A 20,308-nucleotide genomic window follows, 5' to 3' on the forward strand; every position below is an offset into this window, starting at 1 on the left:
ACCTGAGATAATTAGGAGTCATAACTCCTGCAGAAATAGTTTCAATTCAAGAAATGTGGATGGTGTTCGGAACAATTTAATAATGTTCTGCTAGAATTACAACTGAAAAAAAAAGATTACACATGTAAAAACATTCAGCTCAGCTAGGAGTAAATGTGAAAGTAACTATGGTAAACAGAATGAGGACAAAAATTTAATAGTAAACTAGAAGCTAGGAATTTGTAAAATGTAGTAAGGAAACAAAGGACATAATAATAAGAGTGGAGTGACAAGAGTGACAAGTACTCTTTCACTTCTCATATCAAGAACGAAAGGGATAGCAACAGGTCCATTATTAAAGTAGTAAGAGTAGAGTTATCAATAGCATTGTATAAAAATCCAGAAGCATTCAACAGTGCAAGCTCTATGTAAGTATAAGTGTATTATATTGAATATATTATATTGAATAGTGCTCAGCATAGTTCTGTACTTGGAGAAAGGTCAAAAATTGATGTCAGAGCATGACTGTGATAAAATACTTTCAACAGTAACTCAATAGGATATCAAACAGGAGCCAGTAATGTCATATACTTTTAATCTACAGTTCTTGATAACTTTTAACAACTAGAGCTCAAATTAAAAAAAAAAAATGAGTAGCATTTTGGATTTTTAATACTGATTTTCAGCAAGCCCTGTGTCATGGCTTAACCCCAGCCAACAACCATGTACCACACAGCCACGTGCTTACTCTTCCACCAGTAGGATTGAGAAGAGAATCAGAAGGGTAGAAGCTGGAAATCTCATGGGTTGTGAAAAAGACAGTTTAATAGGGAAAGCAAAAGCCACATATGCAAGCAAAGCAAAACAAGGAATTAATTCACTGCTTCCCAAGGGCAGGCAGGTGTTCAGCCATTCCTAGGAGAGCAGGGCCCCATCATGTCTAACAGTGACTTGGGAAGACAAACACCATCATTCCAAACGTCCCCCTATGCTTCTTCCTTCTTCCTCCCGCTTTATATACTGAGCATGCTTCCACGGTGTGGAATACCCCTTTGGTCAGTTTAGGTCACCTGTCCTGGCTGTCTCCTCCCAGCTTCCCATGCACCCCCAGCCTCCTTGCCAGTGTGGCAATATGAAAAGCACTGCCCAGCAATTACAAAAACATCTCTATATTATCAACCCTGTGTTCAGCATAAATTCAAAACACAGCCCCACACTAGCCACTGTGAAAAAACCCAGCACACCTTGATATAACTGCAATATCAAAAAAGGTAAGAAAAAAGACTATTTCTATGCTTTTATTAAAAAAAATGGAAGCTGGAGACATTAGAATATTATATATAAAAAACCACTTAAATGTAGAAGACATACATGTAAGAAAATTCAACAAGAATACAAGATGAGCTCTTTGTACTTTTGGCAGTGTGCGACTGGCAATTTTAACAGCTTAGCTTCAGTGATGATGGGGAAGAATCATAAGAAATCTGTAAAACAAAATTAAATGGGTTGATGCAAACAAAAATTAACTCAAAAAAATCAGAGAGCCTATGTGTCAAAGATCTAGATTAAAATCTCTTGAATGTTATTATTTTTATGACCTCAATATGTTTTGTGTTTGTTTACATGAGGACAGCTATGCTTCTGCAACCCGCCATTGCAGAAGTTCTGTAGTGTACTGCTCCAAGACTTTATTCCAGAGCATCTTGCTCTGATGTGCATTACCATATAATGTAGCTCAGCTATTTTGCTCATTAAATGAAATGATCTTTATAAGCATAGCTGTGCCTGTTTTTCCACTGGTGCTTACAAACTTACAAACACTGCGATGTAGAACAATACAGGTTTATCTAGTGTCATAATCCTGAGTGGCAGCTAGTGAGTCCTGTCCCAGCATGCATCCCAGAACATCTGGTGAGCAATGTGAATACTAGGGTATGGTGTCTGAGAAAAACTGAACTGGCTTCTTGTGAGGGTAATATCGGATGCAGTGAGTCCAATTTAATCAGACTCCTATAGCTACACCCTGGTGAAGCCTGAGATGAAGAAGATTAATAAAGATGGTTTAAAGCCATTATTAAAATCTACCCTGTACCTGTGCTGTCAAGCTTATAAATAAAAGACTAAATTTAGACATGCAACATTGCTATTTATTAGTTAAGCAGGGATCCAAATATATCATCATAGAAGCCCAATACATAAGGAGTTTCAGAGAACCTAGTGAATATTTGAGGATATACTCTTTCTTGTCCTTCAATCTGCTAAAAACTGAAATTCATGGTTTAAAAGTCCTCCAACATCAGCAAAATTTGAACTACTTACCATTTTATGCCTGATGTTATCAGGTGTTTAAACAGAAGGGAAGAAGTGGCATGACAAAAAATTAAACAGTATTATGTTCCTAGAGAATATTGTAGCTAGATGACAGTAGTTAATGGAAGTGCCAAGTGTACATGGTCTTTTTCTAATCTGTTGTGCTGCGAAAGGTACTAGATAAGCCATTTAATACTTCACATTCATTGAGGCCATGCAGGCTAGTCATGTTCTTTCTGGGAGTCTCACACCTCAGCAGATAAATGGCATGAATGAAAGCTTTTATCCATTCTTGAAACCTTGTGGGAGACCAAGAAATTACAAAATTGAAAAGGCAGCAGCTACTCAGAGTAACGTTATTTCATAGAGAGCAGAGCACTGAGCAGCATCATCCCCACTAAATACTTAAGGTTTAGAAATCCCAGATCATGCTTTGTCCCGTACATCTTAATATGGAGAAAAATACATTAGCCCTACAATATTTAAAAGTAGACCTGATTTCTGACTAATTAAAGTAGCAAACTGAATCAGCCTGTAGGGCATAGGATAGGAATTGTACTCTTTCTATATACACCTTTTGTTAATGAAGATCTGCAAGTCACTTGCTCATCAGACTGTATTGTTAATCTGAACAGTGAGAGGGAGAGGAAGGCAAGCCAGAAATATAGATTATTGACAAACCAAAGAACTAAATTGAAGGAGCAAACTTTCAATGGCTAAGATACAGGCATAAGGTAAATAATCAAATATTCTTACAAGCCATACAGAGATACAAAGCTGTCACGGGTAAAAGTTCTCCAATGGGTCTTTGCCTAAATCATCTCAAGAGAGCAGATGATAGTTTAAGTTGATAAATCCAAATGAAAAAGCTGGGATTTATAGGCATTGAAAAATTTTCTGTATTCACGTACTGTTTGATTAAACAGGTAATTCTACAGGGCTGCAGAGGCATATTTCAGGGCTAATGCATACAAGAAATGGCAGTAAAATGGAGGAAATGTGAAAGAAAAGAAGGAAATCTGAAAAGTGGGTGTCCATCAACCAGTATGAGAGGACAGTGTAATGACTTCTCACTAAATAAATCTTTTGGATTTCCTTAGAAATTCAATTAATCTGAATTAAAGCAATGCAAGGTTTTTTCCTAGTCTTTTTGCTCTTCTGCAAGTGCTGTCAGAAGCATCCCACAAAGAGGATTATATAGATTAGACTCAGCTTTATAATTTTCATATGCCGATATGTTTCAATATGAATATGAACTATAGGATAAATTGCAGTACTTTAGTTCACATGGATCATTTGTTCTAACACTTATCTGTGATTTTGACATTTATTTTAAATCAGCTCACCTACACTAGCTTTCCTTAAATCTGAATGATAGTTCTGAGAGAAAGGAAAAAAAGTCATAATGGAAAATTAAAATATTAACTTGATAGCATATATACTGGAAACTCTAAACACATGCTGGCACAACATCTGGAACCATATTGGTCATAAAGATTAATAGTTTCAAGGAACAGTAAACAGTGAAATTAATGTGATGACTGAGATGAAACTTAATACACTAAATAATCAAAGACCAAAAGATTTAGTACAACCTGTGCGTTGAAAATGTATTCTCTACAGTACTCTGATCAATTGACCAATAACAAATGAGACCTTTAAGCCTAAGGATGGTCTGGTGCGGTGAACATTCTCTTTCTTAAGATTATACCTGCACCTGGAGAGAGTCATCCTGATATCATTGCTCCCATTACCACCTGCATGTTATGACTACAACTACTGAGAGCTGAAACAGATTTGAAAACTAACATATATATACGATCAAAAATAACACTGTACATTAGTTCCTGCTTGAATGACAGAATTCAGTTTTGACCCTTCAGTATCTAAGAGGTATTTATGAGGATCATGCTTCATTTTCAGTACACACTTTTGTAAATTCACATTAAATACATAAAAGCATATATTTTAAGTTCTGAGTTATAAACCCAGTACAATTAATATGTGTTCCTATGCAAAAACTTTCTGGTGTATTTATTCTTTCTGTCTTTGCAAATTCGTTCAATCTGGGACAGATGTGACTTCTTTGTGATTTATGTACAAAACATAGAAAAGAAAATGTACTTGGAATATTTTTGCTTAGTCTACTGAGTACAAAGACTTATTAATTACCATTCAAATCAGCACTAGATTAAAATGTGATACTAATAAAACCCCCATTTTACTTATATAATAAATTATTCATTGTCTCTTCTTTTTACTTTTCTAATAAAATTCCTTACAGTGTGAGTCTTGAAAATTTGGCCATGAACAATAAAAATGGTTTAAAGATGGATGTTTTCAGTTAAAATGCTTTGCTTTTGTAGTTTGGGAACACTCTATTTTGATTGTAGACTGCTACAGAAAACTGTTTTTTACTATAAATTAACTTACATGTGAATAACTGTTTTAAGTTGAAAATGAAAGGTTTTGTTTAAAAATAACATGGCATTTTAATTTTAAGTATCTGTCAAAACATCTTTATAGAATTTTTGAAACCTATAATTAAAAAAAAGTGCAGAAAAAATTCATTTCTACTAATCTCTTTCTTCCCAGACAACATTGTCAAGTCAGCTGCTCAGTACCATAAAAAAGGCTTTGAAAACACAGTGCAGGACGTGTTAGATAGTTTTTGGTAAATAAACAATCAATCTTTGAGCTGTAGAGCTTGCCATTGCGTGTTGTTTATTGAACTCAATTCATGCATATGAACATTTAATTTTTTTTTTTGCAAACATATGATCTCAGACAAACATAACTTGGTTGAATTGAACTTATCTACGAAATGTTGTTGTCTTTGATCAGCCATTCCTGCACAGTCATGGCAAGTGGCCTGGAGAATTCCAGGTAAAGTAATTCCATTTCAGTGTATTTAACTAATTAAAAAAATCTGTTGTTTTTTCTTTTATTTTCTGTTTCAGAACCAAAAAACCATCCACAAAAATGCCACTAAAAGCAAAGCTTTAAAATGGTGTTGTTAGTTGAGCTTACAAGTGAAGATTACTCCAGTTTTATTTAGTATTAATAAACTTTAACTATTAATCTCTGTGTTAAATACGTCTCCTGGACTTAGAACTGTATAGGATTATAGATCAAATATTAGTACGATATGCATTTGTTAGACTCTACAAAATAATCCTCTGTGTGTGCTTCATTAACTGTGCTGTGCTAAAATGGTAAATACAAACCTGGCCTCTTGTCTACCACACTGATTTTGAGTAAACTTTGCCTCTTAAAGAATATTGCTCATTTTTAATGTGACAGCTATAAGCCTTACCCTAATGAAGGATCAGCCTCATTATGCCAGAAACAACAAAATATAGCCCACAAATGATGCTATGAAGGAGTGTAATTTGACAGGGAGATACAAGGGCATAAAGAGGTAAATAGGAGAAAGGTCATAGATAGGGTGATTAATATGAATACATTTGTAAAAATGAGAAGCCTCTGTACATCTTTCTCATTTTAATTACTTTGTCTTGGTTAGTCAATGGGATGCAATGAAAGTGCAGAGCCTAGCTTACATAGAAGCTCATTGCAAAGGCACATAGCAGCTGCTCAAGATTCCTAAGAGCTGAGGACAGTTAGCAGCCTTCTGCTTCAGAGAGTGATGCAGTCAATACCCCAGAGGGCTGTGCAGCCCTCCAGAAGGACCTCAGCGGGTTGGAGAGATGGGCAGAAAAAAACCCTCTGAAATTCAACACAGGCAAATGCAAGGTCTTGGACCTGGGGAAGGATAACCCCATGCACCAGTACAGGCTGGGGGTTGAACTGCTGGAAAGCAGCTCAGAGGAGAAGGACCGGGGGGTCCTGGTGGACAACAACCTGTTCATGAGCCAGCAGTGTGCCCTTGTGGACAAGAAGGCCAAGGGTATCCTGGGGTGCATTAGGAAGGACATTGCCAGCAAGTCGAGGGAGATGATCCTGCCCTTCTACTCAGCCCTGGTGAGGCTATGTCCAGAGTGCTGTGTCCAGCTCTGGACTCCTCAGAGCAAGAAAGACATGGAGCTCCTGGAGCAGGTCCGGAAGAGGGCAACAAAGATGATTAAGGGATGGGAGCATCTCTCTTATGAGGAAAGGCTGAGGGAGCAGGGCCTGTTCAGCCTTGAGAAGAGACAACTGAGAGGGGACACCATCAATGTCTCTAAGTATCTGAAGGGCCAGTGCTGAGAAGATGGATCCAGGCTCTTCTTGATGGTGCCAAGTGATAGGACAAGAGGCAATGGGCAGAAACTGATGCACAGGAAGTTCCACCTTAACATGAGGAAGAACTTTACTGTGCAGGTGACCAAGCACCGGAACAGATTGCCCAGAGAGATTGTGGGGTCCCCTTCACTGGAGATATTCAAGAACCGTCTGGACACAATCCTGTGCAATGTGCCCTATGATGACCCTGCTTGAGCAGGGAGGTTGGACCAGATGACCACTGCGGTCCTTTCCAACCTGACCAATTCTGTGATTCTGTATGGTCAAAACCATTACAATTAATTATTAGGCCAACAAGTGGACAACATCAAATAATCCTTTCTTCTTGTTATCTTTATACAATAGTGTGTTCCAGGTTCAATTCTAACATTTTTTTATGTCTAGTAAAATCTAGTATCTACAGAATTCAAAATTGCTCTGTAATTTTGCATTATGATTTTATGTGAAAGACGCAGTAGTCAACTAGCAGTCATTGTGCTGAATTTCCAGACAAGAAGTGCTCTTTTTCTTCTCATGTGAACCAGTAGAACCAGCTAGAGCCTGGAGCTTCACATCTCATGTTCCTTGTAAATGATTGCTGCTTTAAACCATTGGTTATAGTTTATTTATAGAATAATACACAGTTCACAATTAAATGCCAAGCTATAATTGAATCAAAGGATTCTGCTGATGCCTTGACTCACAAGGGTGCAGCTCAAGAGCTTTATAAAGGGCAGCAGAATCTGAATCTAAATTACAGCCTCCAGTATTCAGTCTGAGATCACACATTACAATGCGTAAATAGGGCTAAAAGGATTATTATAATACTGCAGTAAATAAAAAGAAAATGTATCAAACAGCAGAATTCAGAATGCTTGCAGAGGCATTCAGTTTGTGATGTGGGAGGCTAGAGATTATATTGCATGAGAAATAAAGCTAGAGAAAAAGTATTTCATAAACACATTTATGTTCTTAAAAATATTCTGAAGATATTCCTAAATAACAGGAAAATCTATGTTTCATAGACAAAAAATTCATAATGTTCTGTCACATGGCTGTAACTGGTTGATTCCAGATGCCACATAGCTATTTTCTGACATAATAGGGCAATAACTTTGTTATAGTAAGAAAATATTAATTCACATATCTTTAGTGAGTTTTTGAAAAAAGCTTACAAACATTAAAAAACACAAATTTAAAGTAACCAGCCTGATAATAATACAGAAAAACTTGCATTTTTTCTGGTACAAAAATGTCATCCCAAAACCGGTTCACAGATCCAATTCAGAAAGACAACATTATTTTATTTGTGGAAGAAACATGACTAATAAAGCATACATTTTTTAGGCTAAAATGAAGATTATTTTTAACATAGGTATTGTGTTGTTTTAGAACGTATTTCCTTAAAAATGAGTGATGATAAACCCTTTGCAGGTTTTTTTCATTCGGTCTGCTAACCTGTGGTTTATCTGTTGGGCTGTAAGCAAGGAAAACAACCAATATTTTGTTGTGTAGATGTTTAATCCATCAGATATTTACCCTGGTTCCTCACACCAGGCTGTAATTAGTCCAGTAATTCCCTAAGGTGTCCATGGTAACTTAGCACAACACCTGATGCTGTGGAACCTATCATATGCCTTCCAAAGTGTTTCTGCATTTTCCTCTAACCCTCTCCAGTGTAAGAGATAAAACAGTGGACTATAAAGGCATTGGTCAGACCTCAGGATAGAATTTCTCTGTGGATTTAGGCTGCATTTAATTTCAGATCTTACTGAAATTGCAAGTATTCGACTTCGAACTTTGTCAGATGTATGTTTACAGAACAGCTCTTTGGGAAAAAGTGGGGAAAGATTGGTAGTTTGTTTTCTGATAATTATAAATCTTTCACCTATGTGGGAAATCACAGATGTGCAAAGTCTTAGTACATAGAGAGAATAATGATTTTTAATATGAAGTTCAGCAAAGTCTGCTTTGCACGGCCATTTTTCTCCTACAAAATATTTAATACAGAATTGAATTCCAGTTCTGAATAACACATAATATAATCATTATACCTTTTCTTGGGTTCCCATTCTTAAAGTCCAACTGAGGTCATGTGACATTATTTTCAAAACTACCTTTCCAATAAGGTGCAATTTAATTATACTTTCCATTCAAGTATTACTTTTTCTCTCTGGCAATAAGATGGAGAACAAAGATATACATTCTAGTTTTAAAATTTATGTTAATAAATGTAGGGAACATTTGGCCAGATAGGAATTCATGAGAAAAGAAAGCTGTAGACCCTGCAATAAAAATACCCACAGAAAGGACAAGGGTGAGGGAGGACAATATTTACTATTAAAAGAGGATTAGATTGCCTCGTTTCTGTCTCAGCAATGTTCAGAAATAGTAACAGAGTAGGTAAGTAAAGATGAGAGAAGGGGAAAGAGCTGTTGAGCTGGCTTTTGGAGAAACTCAGAAATAAGGTGCAGCATGTGGCATATAAATATTTGAGGCTCTGAATTAGGAAAACATAGTGTTTTAATTATACAGGACAGATACTTGCATCAATAGAAATATGTTATCAAAGTAGGCCTTGGATTCAGTATATCGGCCAAAATGTTCCTGTCTGTGTTGTTGTCCAGAGTATGCATTGCAAGGGACTGTCACAGATGTGAATGCTGGTTTTGCTTGGTTTTGCTTATTTGGATAGTTTGTAAAGTATCTGGAAACATTTGGTAGAAAATACAAAAAGCAAACATAAAAAGGTAAAAAATTTCCAAAGAGCTCCATTCCCAATTAGATATTTACATTAAACAACGGGTTTTCCAAAAATGCTATAACCTGGCAAGTCCTTCTGAGAACAATTTGAAAATCTGGCTATTTCTCCAAAGTGCCTAATAGAAATCTGTGAGCCTTTGATAGCCTTCCACAAGTTTTGTTTTGTTTTTTAAATATTACATCATATTAAGGTCTGAAGATAAAAGAACTTTCATGTATTTCTGCAATACATGGATTGCCATCCAAATGAGTGATCCAATTTTAAATCATTTTCATGAGTTCAGTCAGGTTTACACATGAAGAATCTATACCAAAATCTTTTTATATTGATCATTGATCACTGACCACTGAAACAAGAGAGTAATGAAACAGGACAGTGAGCATACCATTGAAGTACTCTGTATTTCTTACAGAGATAGTAACAATTTAAGGAGATAAACCATGGGTAGAGCAAATTTGTTAAACCTCTTAATCATGGTTTAATGACACATTAATCCAAATTAATCCAAAATTCTCTCTTTTATTTTGTCAGATTCATCCAAATTAATTTTTTACCACTGTCACTTAGCTGGCTCTGCTCCATGGAAGACCTGGGTAGCTTTTTCCTTGAATCTTAGATTAAAAATAATTCTGATCTATATTAATTTAAATAACCTTTTTTCAGTGTGAATGAAACAGTGATTCAAATATTTGTAGAAAGGAAGTAAGTATTAATAATTGAGCAAGCTAAACCAAAACTACTTTAATGAAGGCAAATGCAGTACACTTCTTGTGATGTTGACCTTGCTGCTCTGTAAACACTCCTCACATTGTTTGTGTTTCGCTGGGCAGAACTGTAGAACATTTCTCTGCTGGCTGAACTTACCTCCCCTTCTGTGGACTGTAAATGCAGTTCTTTCCTACAGGTAGCCTTTAAGTCTCCTGCAGCTGCACTGACTTGCACTCCCCTGGGTGCTTCCATCACCAAAGATCTAGTAGGAGATTCAAGTCTGAAAGACATAAAGAATTACTGAGAAAAAATGCACTGAATTGAAACACCAAAAACCTCTCAGGCTCAAAACCCATCATACATGTAGATATTACATACTTTCAAAGGCAAAGAAGTAAAAACAGATTATAAGTGTAATTCTCTCACTACCTTTTATGACACAGAGAAAGAAAAACTCAAATATGCATTTAAATCTATTCCTATTTAAAGCAGCATTTAAGAATATACTGATATAAATTTATCTGCCTAGTGATGCTTTCTGGCATTAGCACCTAATTTACTCATACTAATACTGAAATATAGGTACTTAAGAATCCCCACGTCTCTGTGAATGTTTCTGTAATGACAGAAAAGTCTGCTTCAGTGACCGATTACAAATGTTCAACTAAATAAAGAAAAACCAAAACAGTTTAAAAGTTTTAAATAATGATGTAAAAGTGGTTATAATGACTTTGCCTTCACAGGCTTATTCATATTTTGGGTATGTTTAGCAACATCACAGATGAAGAAGAGATGAAAAAAAAATGTTATGTCACTATTATTGAGAGGTTTTAGGTGCTTTTTCTGTTCTGCCGAATATTATACTCATACAACCCTGTTTTAATAGAATTAAGACACATATCACTGTGTCTTGATATCTTTACTCAAAGCTACTCTTGTTCTACCGTCAGTCTTTCCACTTCTCTCTACCCTACAGTCAAGATCCTCCATCAACCTTGATGCAGAACTATGATACATTTATAGCTGCGCTACCTCATCATATTGCAGAGGTTTCTCTTAAAAGGGAAGTATTGATGCAAAGATTTTGTAGAAGTCATACTCATATGCTGAATACGGAAGATGAAAACTGTAGATGAAAACTGTATTGAACTAGGAAACAATATTTCAGATTCTGATTGTGTTGCGTTGTAGACTTATTGCATAGCATTGTAAGGGAGGGAGACAAAAAGTTTTAGTCTATTTATATCTCATTAATGTCTGGACATAGTTCCACTTTACCTGAACAAAAGCTTTTTAAATATGCTAATGATAAAAATTTCTAGACTGTGTAGCTTGAAGAAAACACTGTATTTCCCTCTTCAACAAATTATAAGTGTTAAGTCATATCCATCCAAAAATACAATGAGGTACTAGATGTATAAAGGAGAGAGTAGTTTGACCAAGAACTTGGTGCAGAAAAGCCTAATGAAAGATCTGTCAAGCAGAGTGGAACAAGAGTATTTCAATGTATTTCAACTACTGCATTTATTAAGTACACAGAACAGTGCTGGATTATAATTTTGAAACCAAAATGACGCATTTGCATGCAAAGCAAGTCATTGAGATGGTGTCTGTGAAACATTTCTGTTTGTTACATGTCACTGACACTCAATGGGGAAAGGAAGGAAATAAATAAATAAAAAGGAAAGTATTTATTCAGCGATGTGAAACGAAACTATTAAAAGCAGGTGTCCAGCTAGAGGAAAACACTATTTGTAGATACCTATACAAAAAAACATACATAGGATACATATGGATATGAGCAGTAGAAGGATACGTATTTTTGTTTGCTCTAGGCCCTTTTTTTTTTTTTTTTTTTTTTTTTTTTTTTTTTTTTTGACACTCTGTAGGGAGAATTTATTAGAAGGTTCTGCAGTTCTTTGTACCAGGGAAGAATCTAAATATCATGAATTGTTTAACAACATACACAAGTGTTTTTCAGGTGGTTTGTGAACTTCTGATCGCTACAGAACAGCAGAAAAAGAACTTCCAAAACATATAAATTATAAAGTTTAGAAATTAGGTTTTTGAAAGTACTTAATTGCCTTAAAGAGGTCTTACCCTGAACTTAAAAGGAAACTGAATGGTATAAATGTTAAATGATTGGATTCTTCCATTCCATATTTTTCAGCAGCATATTTTTGCAATTTATTAACTATTTTCCAGGAATATTAACATTTCTCAGTGGCTTCTGCTTCCATTTAATAATCATAAAGACAAAAGTGCTCTTAGGTACATTGAATTGATGGGTCTTAGCAAAGTCACAAATATTTCTGGATTCACAAAATCAAAACCACTCTCAGACCTGACCAAAATTTTTCAGCGGCTGGACAATAAAAATCTATTTAGGAATATCCATCAAGAAACCGTGGTTTTCTTTGAAGAATAAACTTTTTTTTTCTTTTTTTTTCAAAAACCTAAGACAATGAGTGCATAGCTCAGAGTTGTTTAGTCTAGCTTCATCATAGTTTTTCATGAACTACATTAATATTAATGACTTCCCATTTATCTAAAATTACGATATTTGGGCAATTAATTCCTCAACTTGAGAAGTTGGTAATATCAGCCTTCTACATACCATGGAGAAGAAATTTATTTTTCAGAAAATAGACTTTTTTAGTCTCCTGAAATGAAATAATGTGGTAGAAATGTGAAAGAATAACTGATGATCATCAGGGTACATTTTTAAAACACCACCCATCAATTAGTAAAAATGAATGCCTAAATCTGTTTTACAGTTCTAATTTACTTTATTATTATTCTCTGGTTGATCTGCATCTGAAAAGTGACTTAGCTACAATCTGCAGCATGCTACTGGAAATACAAAAGTCTATGAACATAGATTATTTCCTCAAAGTTCTGAGATAAATTAGGTTTGATATGCAGCTTCTTTATAATATTTTTCTTTGCCATATTTCTGAAAGGTTTAATCTCTACTATAAACCTATTGTAACACTTCCCATTGTAATACTCATCCCTCCAGGGAAAAGCGCATTATTACAATAGCATATGGAGAATTTGCTTTCCTTTGAGATTTACTGATGGCCTGTCACAGTGGCATTTACATCTATGAGTGAATCCTATTCATATAATTAATTTTGCTTTCCTGAACAGCAAAATGCTCTGATGGAGAAGGTAACTATTGCTATTATTAGACAGAAACTACAAAACTGCAGGAAAGACAAAGAGGCTTTTTAAAAGAGGTTTTTAAATAATATAATCAGTCAGTTTGATATATGAGATGAAGACAGATGATCCTATCCACAGCAGAGAAGGGCTTTTCTTTCTAATTATCACTGATTAATTTGTGAAAAAAGATAAATTTCATAAGATCAAAGCAATTCGAATTTGAATTGAAATAATTAAAGAATTATTCCTAAAAAAGGAAACTTTTAAAATATCATGAATATGTTCCTTTGAAGGTATTAAAATATTTCTCATCAGAAATGCAGAAACGTTTTTTCTTTATTTAGTATTTTCCATTTACAAGCTGACCTAGATTGTATTAGAGAAAAACAATTGAAAAAAATTAACCCAAATGTTTCATTTTGGGTTTTAAGCAATATTTTATATTTACCTCTTGCATACCCCTCCTACTCACATGTCATATAATTTATCTATGTTAATTTTGCTCTGTTAAATAGCGGAAAGTATTTCTTAAAATAGAAGGAAGTAGAAGATTCCCCTGTGCAGAAGTGAATAATTTATGTGCTTTGTGCCTATTTAAGCATTATATCCAACCCATGCTACTTAGTTAAACAACTGGTATGAACCTCTACTAATTTGGAATTTGTATTCAAAACAAGAGATTAAAAATACGCTGTCAACTAGAAGTCAAACATGTAAAACAGGTACTCATTTCCCTTTTACTGGCATTTTTACATTTGGGGGTAAAGAAATACTTCAACACTTCCTAGTATTTAACTTTTATATATGATAGCCTTGCCAACACACATCGTTGCACCTTTTTTTTCAGTGAGTATAGGAATCCTGTTATGAAAAAAAAAAATTTTGCAATTTTAAAACCAATGGAAAGTCTACGCATTCACTTAATAAGCTTTTTGTAGATTTTTATAGATTAAAATAATTGTGACATTGATCTTGCTAGCTGTAGGTCAACAGTTGTGACAGACTGGGACTGCAGAGAGGTAAGATACACAAAGAGGAGAAGGAAGACAAATAGATGTGCTGAACCTACTTTCCTACTTTCCTAAACAAGTGCTCCCAAACACAAAAACCCAGAGAATGCAGGATCTTCCTCTTCCACAAGTGAAATAATTTTGTTTCAAATTAAGAATAAAGAATTTGTTTTCAAAATAATTTTGAAAATATTGTTTTCCAGAAACCTCAAACGATTTGAAATAAATATTCTTTCCATTTGTATTATTATGAAAAGAACAGCTGTTTGCCCTGATGCTTAAAGAAACTGATTTCAAGAGTCTTTCAGTGAGACCAAGAGTCCTTAAAGGCGTCCACTGAACACTGATGTTGCTAGGTAAAATTAAGGTTTCTACTAAGTCTGTTTCCTGGAAGTCAGGCTGCAACATAAGGAACAGCCAGGGACTTTTATGATCATGGTGACAAAAAAATCTGAAAGCCTTTTATTAGGATTTTGTAACTATTCAAACAGTGGATTCCTGAATGACTACATTTGACATCACAGTGCAAATGATATGAAAATAAAATTCCTATTCACTAATTACAATCTCATTACTTATACTATTTACAAGATTAGACATGCATATTTGAACATATATATGAAAATGATTGAAAATATTTTGATACATTTACATGTATAAAAATATGCACCTCTTCAAGACGCATATGAATCATTTCTTAACCAGCAGCTTGGATCTAGAAGCAGTGTAAGAGCCCTGGAGCAACCACAGATGAAACATACCTTGCAGGAGCTGAGGGTACGCAGCAGGGCACCTACCGAAACCTACTGATCATATCCTCCTGCCACTCTGAGCACCTCTACTGGTCATGCCTGCTGTTAGATGGGGTTTCATGCAAAGAAAGAACCTTGGCTGTCTTCACACTAATCTGCAATGTAAAGTTGCCTTGTCTTTCGTTAACTCAGCACTGTGCAAATGCTTTCCACTGCTACAAGCTTTAAATGGGTTTTCAGACTAGATTCAAAGGGTAATATATTCACACTCATAACCCTGTATAGCCTGAGACAGCTATGCTTGGAGTCCATCTGTGGGTTCCTGAAGCCATGGCATGCCATAATCATAAGCAAACATAACCATAAGCCCAGCAGAAAAGGACCTGGGAGTGCTGGTCAACAGCTGCAGAACACGAGCCAGCAGTGTGTCCAGGTGGCCAAGAAGGCCAATGGCATCCTGGCCTGTATCAGAAATAGTGTGGCCAGCAAGACCAGGGAAGTGATCACTCCCCTGCCATGGCACTGGTAAGGCCACACCTCAAGCACTGTGTCCAGTTCTGAGACACTCGCTGAAAGAAAGACATTGAGGTGCTGAAGCGAGTCCAGAGAAGAGCAACGGAGCTGGTGAAGGGACTACAGTGTAAGACATACAAGGAGTGGCTGAGGGAGCTGGGAGAAAAGGAGGCTCAGGGGAGACCACATCGCTCTCTACAATTACCTGAAGGGAGGTTGTAGTAAGGGAACAGTCAGCCTCTTCTCCCAGACCGCTAATGACAGGACAAGTGGAAATGGCCTCAACAACGCCAGGGGAGGTTCAGGTTGGATATCCATGTGAAGGAGCAAGATTCAGGATGGGAACAGTTCCCAGGCATGAAGAAAAGCATACAGCAATTGGCAGGACTTTATTATATGGACCTTACAGTTATCATATGGACTTTACTGTTATTATGTGGTTTCATTGTATTCACACTACACAGTGGTCGTGCCCAGGCTTGCCATGAGTTTGCCTGCTGCCTGCTCCCTGCTTCCTCCACTCCTCCCCCTTTTGTCCATGTCCCTATCTTGGTTTGTTCCCCTGCTTGTCTGTCTCATGCTCCGCCCTATGTTCTGGCCCTTTCCCCGCCCGAGCTGACAAAAGACAGGGTGCACACGTGAATAGGGCATTCTACTTGCACTCTTCCTCGTGTCCCATCCCCTCTTCGGACAGCGGCATATCCAGAACAATTTCTTCCCTGAAAGAGTAGTTAAGGATTGGAACAGGCTTCCTAGGGAAGTGGTGGAGTCCCTGGAATTGTTCAAGAAACAGCTGGCCATGGTGGTTAGTGCTGTGGTTTAGCTGACAAGGTGGTGTTCTTTCAAAGTCTGGGCCCAATGATCTTGGAAGTGTTTTCCAATCTTAATGATTCTATGATTCTATAAACCAGTCACTGATAATAAAGAATTTTAATTGTTCCTGTTTTTCCTTTTGAAAGACAATTACAGAAACTCTTGTGTCTGAGAGACATCATGCTAATGGCTATCTAATATTTCATCTAATATTCACCATCATACTACTGAGTTTCAAAATTTCCTAAATCTAGTGTTCAAGATCTGATTTCCAGTGCTTCAAACCTATGTGCCTCATTGTAGCATAAAGAGTGTTATTAAAACTGAAAATAAGATCAGACCTGAAACAACTCTCCTTGCAATCTCCCTCCAGGCTGAAGAAGGGTTTTGAACAATGCATGCATATTATATACCACTTAAAGCTTCTTTGAATATCCTTTTCTCTGTGCTGTATTTTTATTTCGCATTAGATATAGCCCTATAAGAAATACTTTACTTAAACTCCAGATCAAAGATCCACCTATTTTCTGTTTTCTAGAAGATCAGGTATCTTATCAAGAGAAAAATATTTCTTCAGATTGGTAGATTTTACCCAGCTTCTATTTCATCCCAGTTTTTACCTACTTTCAATCTCTTAATGATTCTTTCAAAATATTGTACAGCATTGCATATTAGTGAGTTCAGACTAAAGGGTCTAATTTACTAGATGACTCTCTTAATCCGGTATTTTCATCCATTTCTCTAGAAGTGCTACCTTCACCAATCTGTCAGTCCCATGGTGTTTGCTTTCCAGTTCATAAGCGTTATTATAAATCTGGCTATTTGACCTTGTTTAGGGACCCCTGGTGGCCTAGTGGTTAGCGTGCAGGACTTTCACTGCTGCGACCACGGGTTCGATTCCCAGTCCCTCCCGGGCAGATGGAACCCGTTAGCCCTGTGAGGCCATCCATCTATGAGAAGGATACTCTAAACAAACCTACGTCCTGAGGACCTCACTGCCATTGTCCAAGCTTGCTTGGCCCCGGCAGATGAACCTTAGGATTAAAGGGTGGGCTCAGTTCAGCGCAGGCTGTGTCTCACCTAAAAAATCCATTGCGCAGGCTGGAAAGGTGAAAGACCTTTCCCCAAATCTTCGTTCGCGAAGATGGGCCATTATTATTATTATTATTATTATTTGACCTTGTTTTCACATTTAGCTCAGTCACAGATCAAGGATAGAGATTATCCAGCACCCTAAATTAACCACACAAAGCTCAATGAATTTTGCTATCTATTGTGATAGTAATACTTTTATCCTTCATATCTCAGTTCCTCCTAGAGCCATTTTCCTTTCCAATGTCAAATATAATCATCATCACTGAATACTAAAGCAAATAATTCCTCCAGTTTGAAAGCCACACCCAGTTACCTTTTATTCCTACTGTGTCCTATCTGCATAGTAATTATAACTTCTATTACTGACTTTCTTCACTATTTACTTCAAAGTGTTTTTTAATTATTATTTTATACATATATATACATACATAAATATACACACACACATATATAAGAGCACGTGTATAAGTAAAAACAGAAGCTTGACTTTTGGAAATTTTTCAAATTCTACTACACCCATACCTATTTTTGTATGAAAATGTATCTAAAAAACAAAATCATATTTTCAACAGCTAGTGATAAGATTAAGCAAACAAGTTTCTGTCAATATACATGCACAAACAAAGAAATTGTGAAATTATGAAAAATGGCATTTATTTCCACTATATTAAAAAAAGGACATCATGAAAGTGACTAGAATCTGACATTAAAACAGCATAAGAAAGAAGCTGTGTTTTATTACTCTACTACATCTTCTCCCTTTTGATGAGGTTTGGTTTATTATTTGATTTCTGGGTTAAAATAAATTAACAGTCCCAATGCTTTTTTCACTCAGCCTGCTCAGATGACTAATAACTTATGGTCAAAACTCCTTTCTGATGCATCCTCTGACTCCAGGCTTTTAGAGAATATATACTTTGCCCTATTAGTAAACCACTCCTTGTATGCCACAAAAGGTGGCTCTTACAAATCATCAGACAACTCTGAGTGAAGCAGACCTCCTGTGCAAGATATGTGTATTTTTAATTCTTATAAGAGGTAGGATCCTACTAGCTTAGGTGGTTCCTTGCCGCTTGATCAATTTTCATCTCTGTGCCCAGCATTACATTGCAGGACTAGCTGATAGTTAATGGTATGCGAGGCTTGACATAGAAAAAAAACTATTAAACCTATTAAAGTTGATCTTGCAGTTATCCCCAGAGAACAACAAATTAATTTATCCCCTTATTAAGGAGGTTATTGAGGGCAAAACTATCTGCATTTAACTACTGTCTGTCTCATTTCTGCATGGATATTTCCTATTAGTGCACCATGTTTTATTGTACTATTAGTCTAAAATCAATATTTGGAGATTATATTAACAGTTTAGCTTTCCTAACTGTGTTCCTGTGAGAAAAAGTAGTGAGAGAAATATGAAGATTAAATTATTAAGATATAATTCATCTCCCTGATTCTAATGCATGATTCTTTTATGCTGCTTATTCCAACTAATGAAAGTCAGCTTTAATTAATTTTTGAGATTTGACACAAAAGCCTTCACAAAGGATTGTATAAAAACATTTTCTGAAAGCAAAACCTTGCTAGCTATTATTTGAAAATGCAAGAAATGAAAAAGATATGACCACAGTGGTAGACACATAGGAAGGAAATACATTAGAACTCAATTAAATTTTACTTTTACACAACACACTTTTAACATTACATTTTAGGTATGCTTCTCTGTATGAAAACCACAAAATCTGACTAAAGAACAAAGAGTGGCTGAGGCAAAGTTCAGATATATGACACTAATATCTGACCTTTCTTTTTGTGTCCTGTCCAGAAAAGATTAAGTTATGTTTCATTCACAGTAATAAAGGTGGTCAGTATTCCATTTCTTAAATTCAGTAGTGAATTGTTTTACATTTCTAAGGCTATGAATAGGTTTTCAGCACATTTTATTTTGAAGAAAAATAGAAAAAAATCTGATGTCTGAGGTTTATTACCTGACCACAAATACATATTCCAACATGAAAATTATGGGATGATTTATATTTTAATTAAAAATCTAATGTATATTCTATTAACTTTAGTCCTGTATATAATTATTTTCATAGCAAAATATACTTGCTATCAAATTGCATTCAACTTTGTCCACTGATAAAAATGAACTTTAATGTTAATTCAGCAAACTTTCTACTCTCCCATGTTACCATTAATTTTAAATGTCTAGAGGCACAGGGATGCAGGCACTCAGAAAAATACGCTATGTCATTTTAGCACTGCCAATATTGGACATTTTGAGAAGTTTATACTAAACCATGAAAAAGTGCTAGGACCCAGACCAGACCACTGGAACTCAATAATCCAGACAGCTAAATATCTGAGTCAATTGAGAGTCTGTCACAACTCTTACAAACAATTTACACTATTTGGAGGGTAGCATGGGTCAAAGACCATTCCCTCTTGGCATTTAGGATGCAACTATTCTGTTTCAGAGGATAAGATGATTTTGCAACACCAGTGTGATTGTATCAGTTGAACCTGAGCCCAGAAAATGGGTTCTAGTATTTTTTATTTCTATGACAGGGGTCTCAGTGGTTGGTGACCTATCTGTTTGGGTGTATTGGGCAAACAATCATCTAAATTTGAAATGATTGCTTTTTATATTTGCAAAAAATTGAATTTATTATTTTGGAAAATTAATGCAGGACTTGAACTACAATAAAAAGAACAATGGGTTTGGGTTTAACCATTTGAAATAAGACTAAAAGGCAGATGGTAACTGGAATTTTGAAAATAATATATGATCTGAGTGTCTAACTGTATTTTGCTACCAGAAGACAACACAAGCCTGTAATTATTTATAGTTCTTTCAAGATACAAGGTTAAAAAGGTTCTGCAGATTATACCTGCTATAAAGATTCATGCCAATAGCCAAGAAACCAATGTTCTAATATTAATTGTCATCGTTTTAAAATTACTAAATTGAC

The 20,308-nt window shown here is 35.7% G+C and overlaps 1 protein-coding gene across 2 annotated transcripts in view; it reads right to left on the bottom strand.

Moving 5' to 3' along the window:
• SGCZ (sarcoglycan zeta) overlaps nucleotides 1–20,308 on the bottom strand; it is a 451,809-nt gene that overhangs the window by 4,912 nt on the left and 426,589 nt on the right. For both annotated transcript variants that reach the window (XM_027676459.1, XM_027676460.1), the window contains one exon: nucleotides 10,142–10,265. In XM_027676459.1, the coding sequence (XP_027532260.1) occupies nucleotides 10,142–10,265 (124 nt within the window). The remainder of the gene's footprint in view (nucleotides 1–10,141; nucleotides 10,266–20,308) is intronic.

The sequence above is a fragment of the Neopelma chrysocephalum genome, unplaced genomic scaffold (assembly GCF_003984885.1).
Source record: "Neopelma chrysocephalum unplaced genomic scaffold, ASM398488v2 Primary Assembly neopelma1_42, whole genome shotgun sequence".
In the NCBI taxonomy this organism is placed as follows: domain Eukaryota; kingdom Metazoa; phylum Chordata; class Aves; order Passeriformes; family Pipridae; genus Neopelma; species Neopelma chrysocephalum.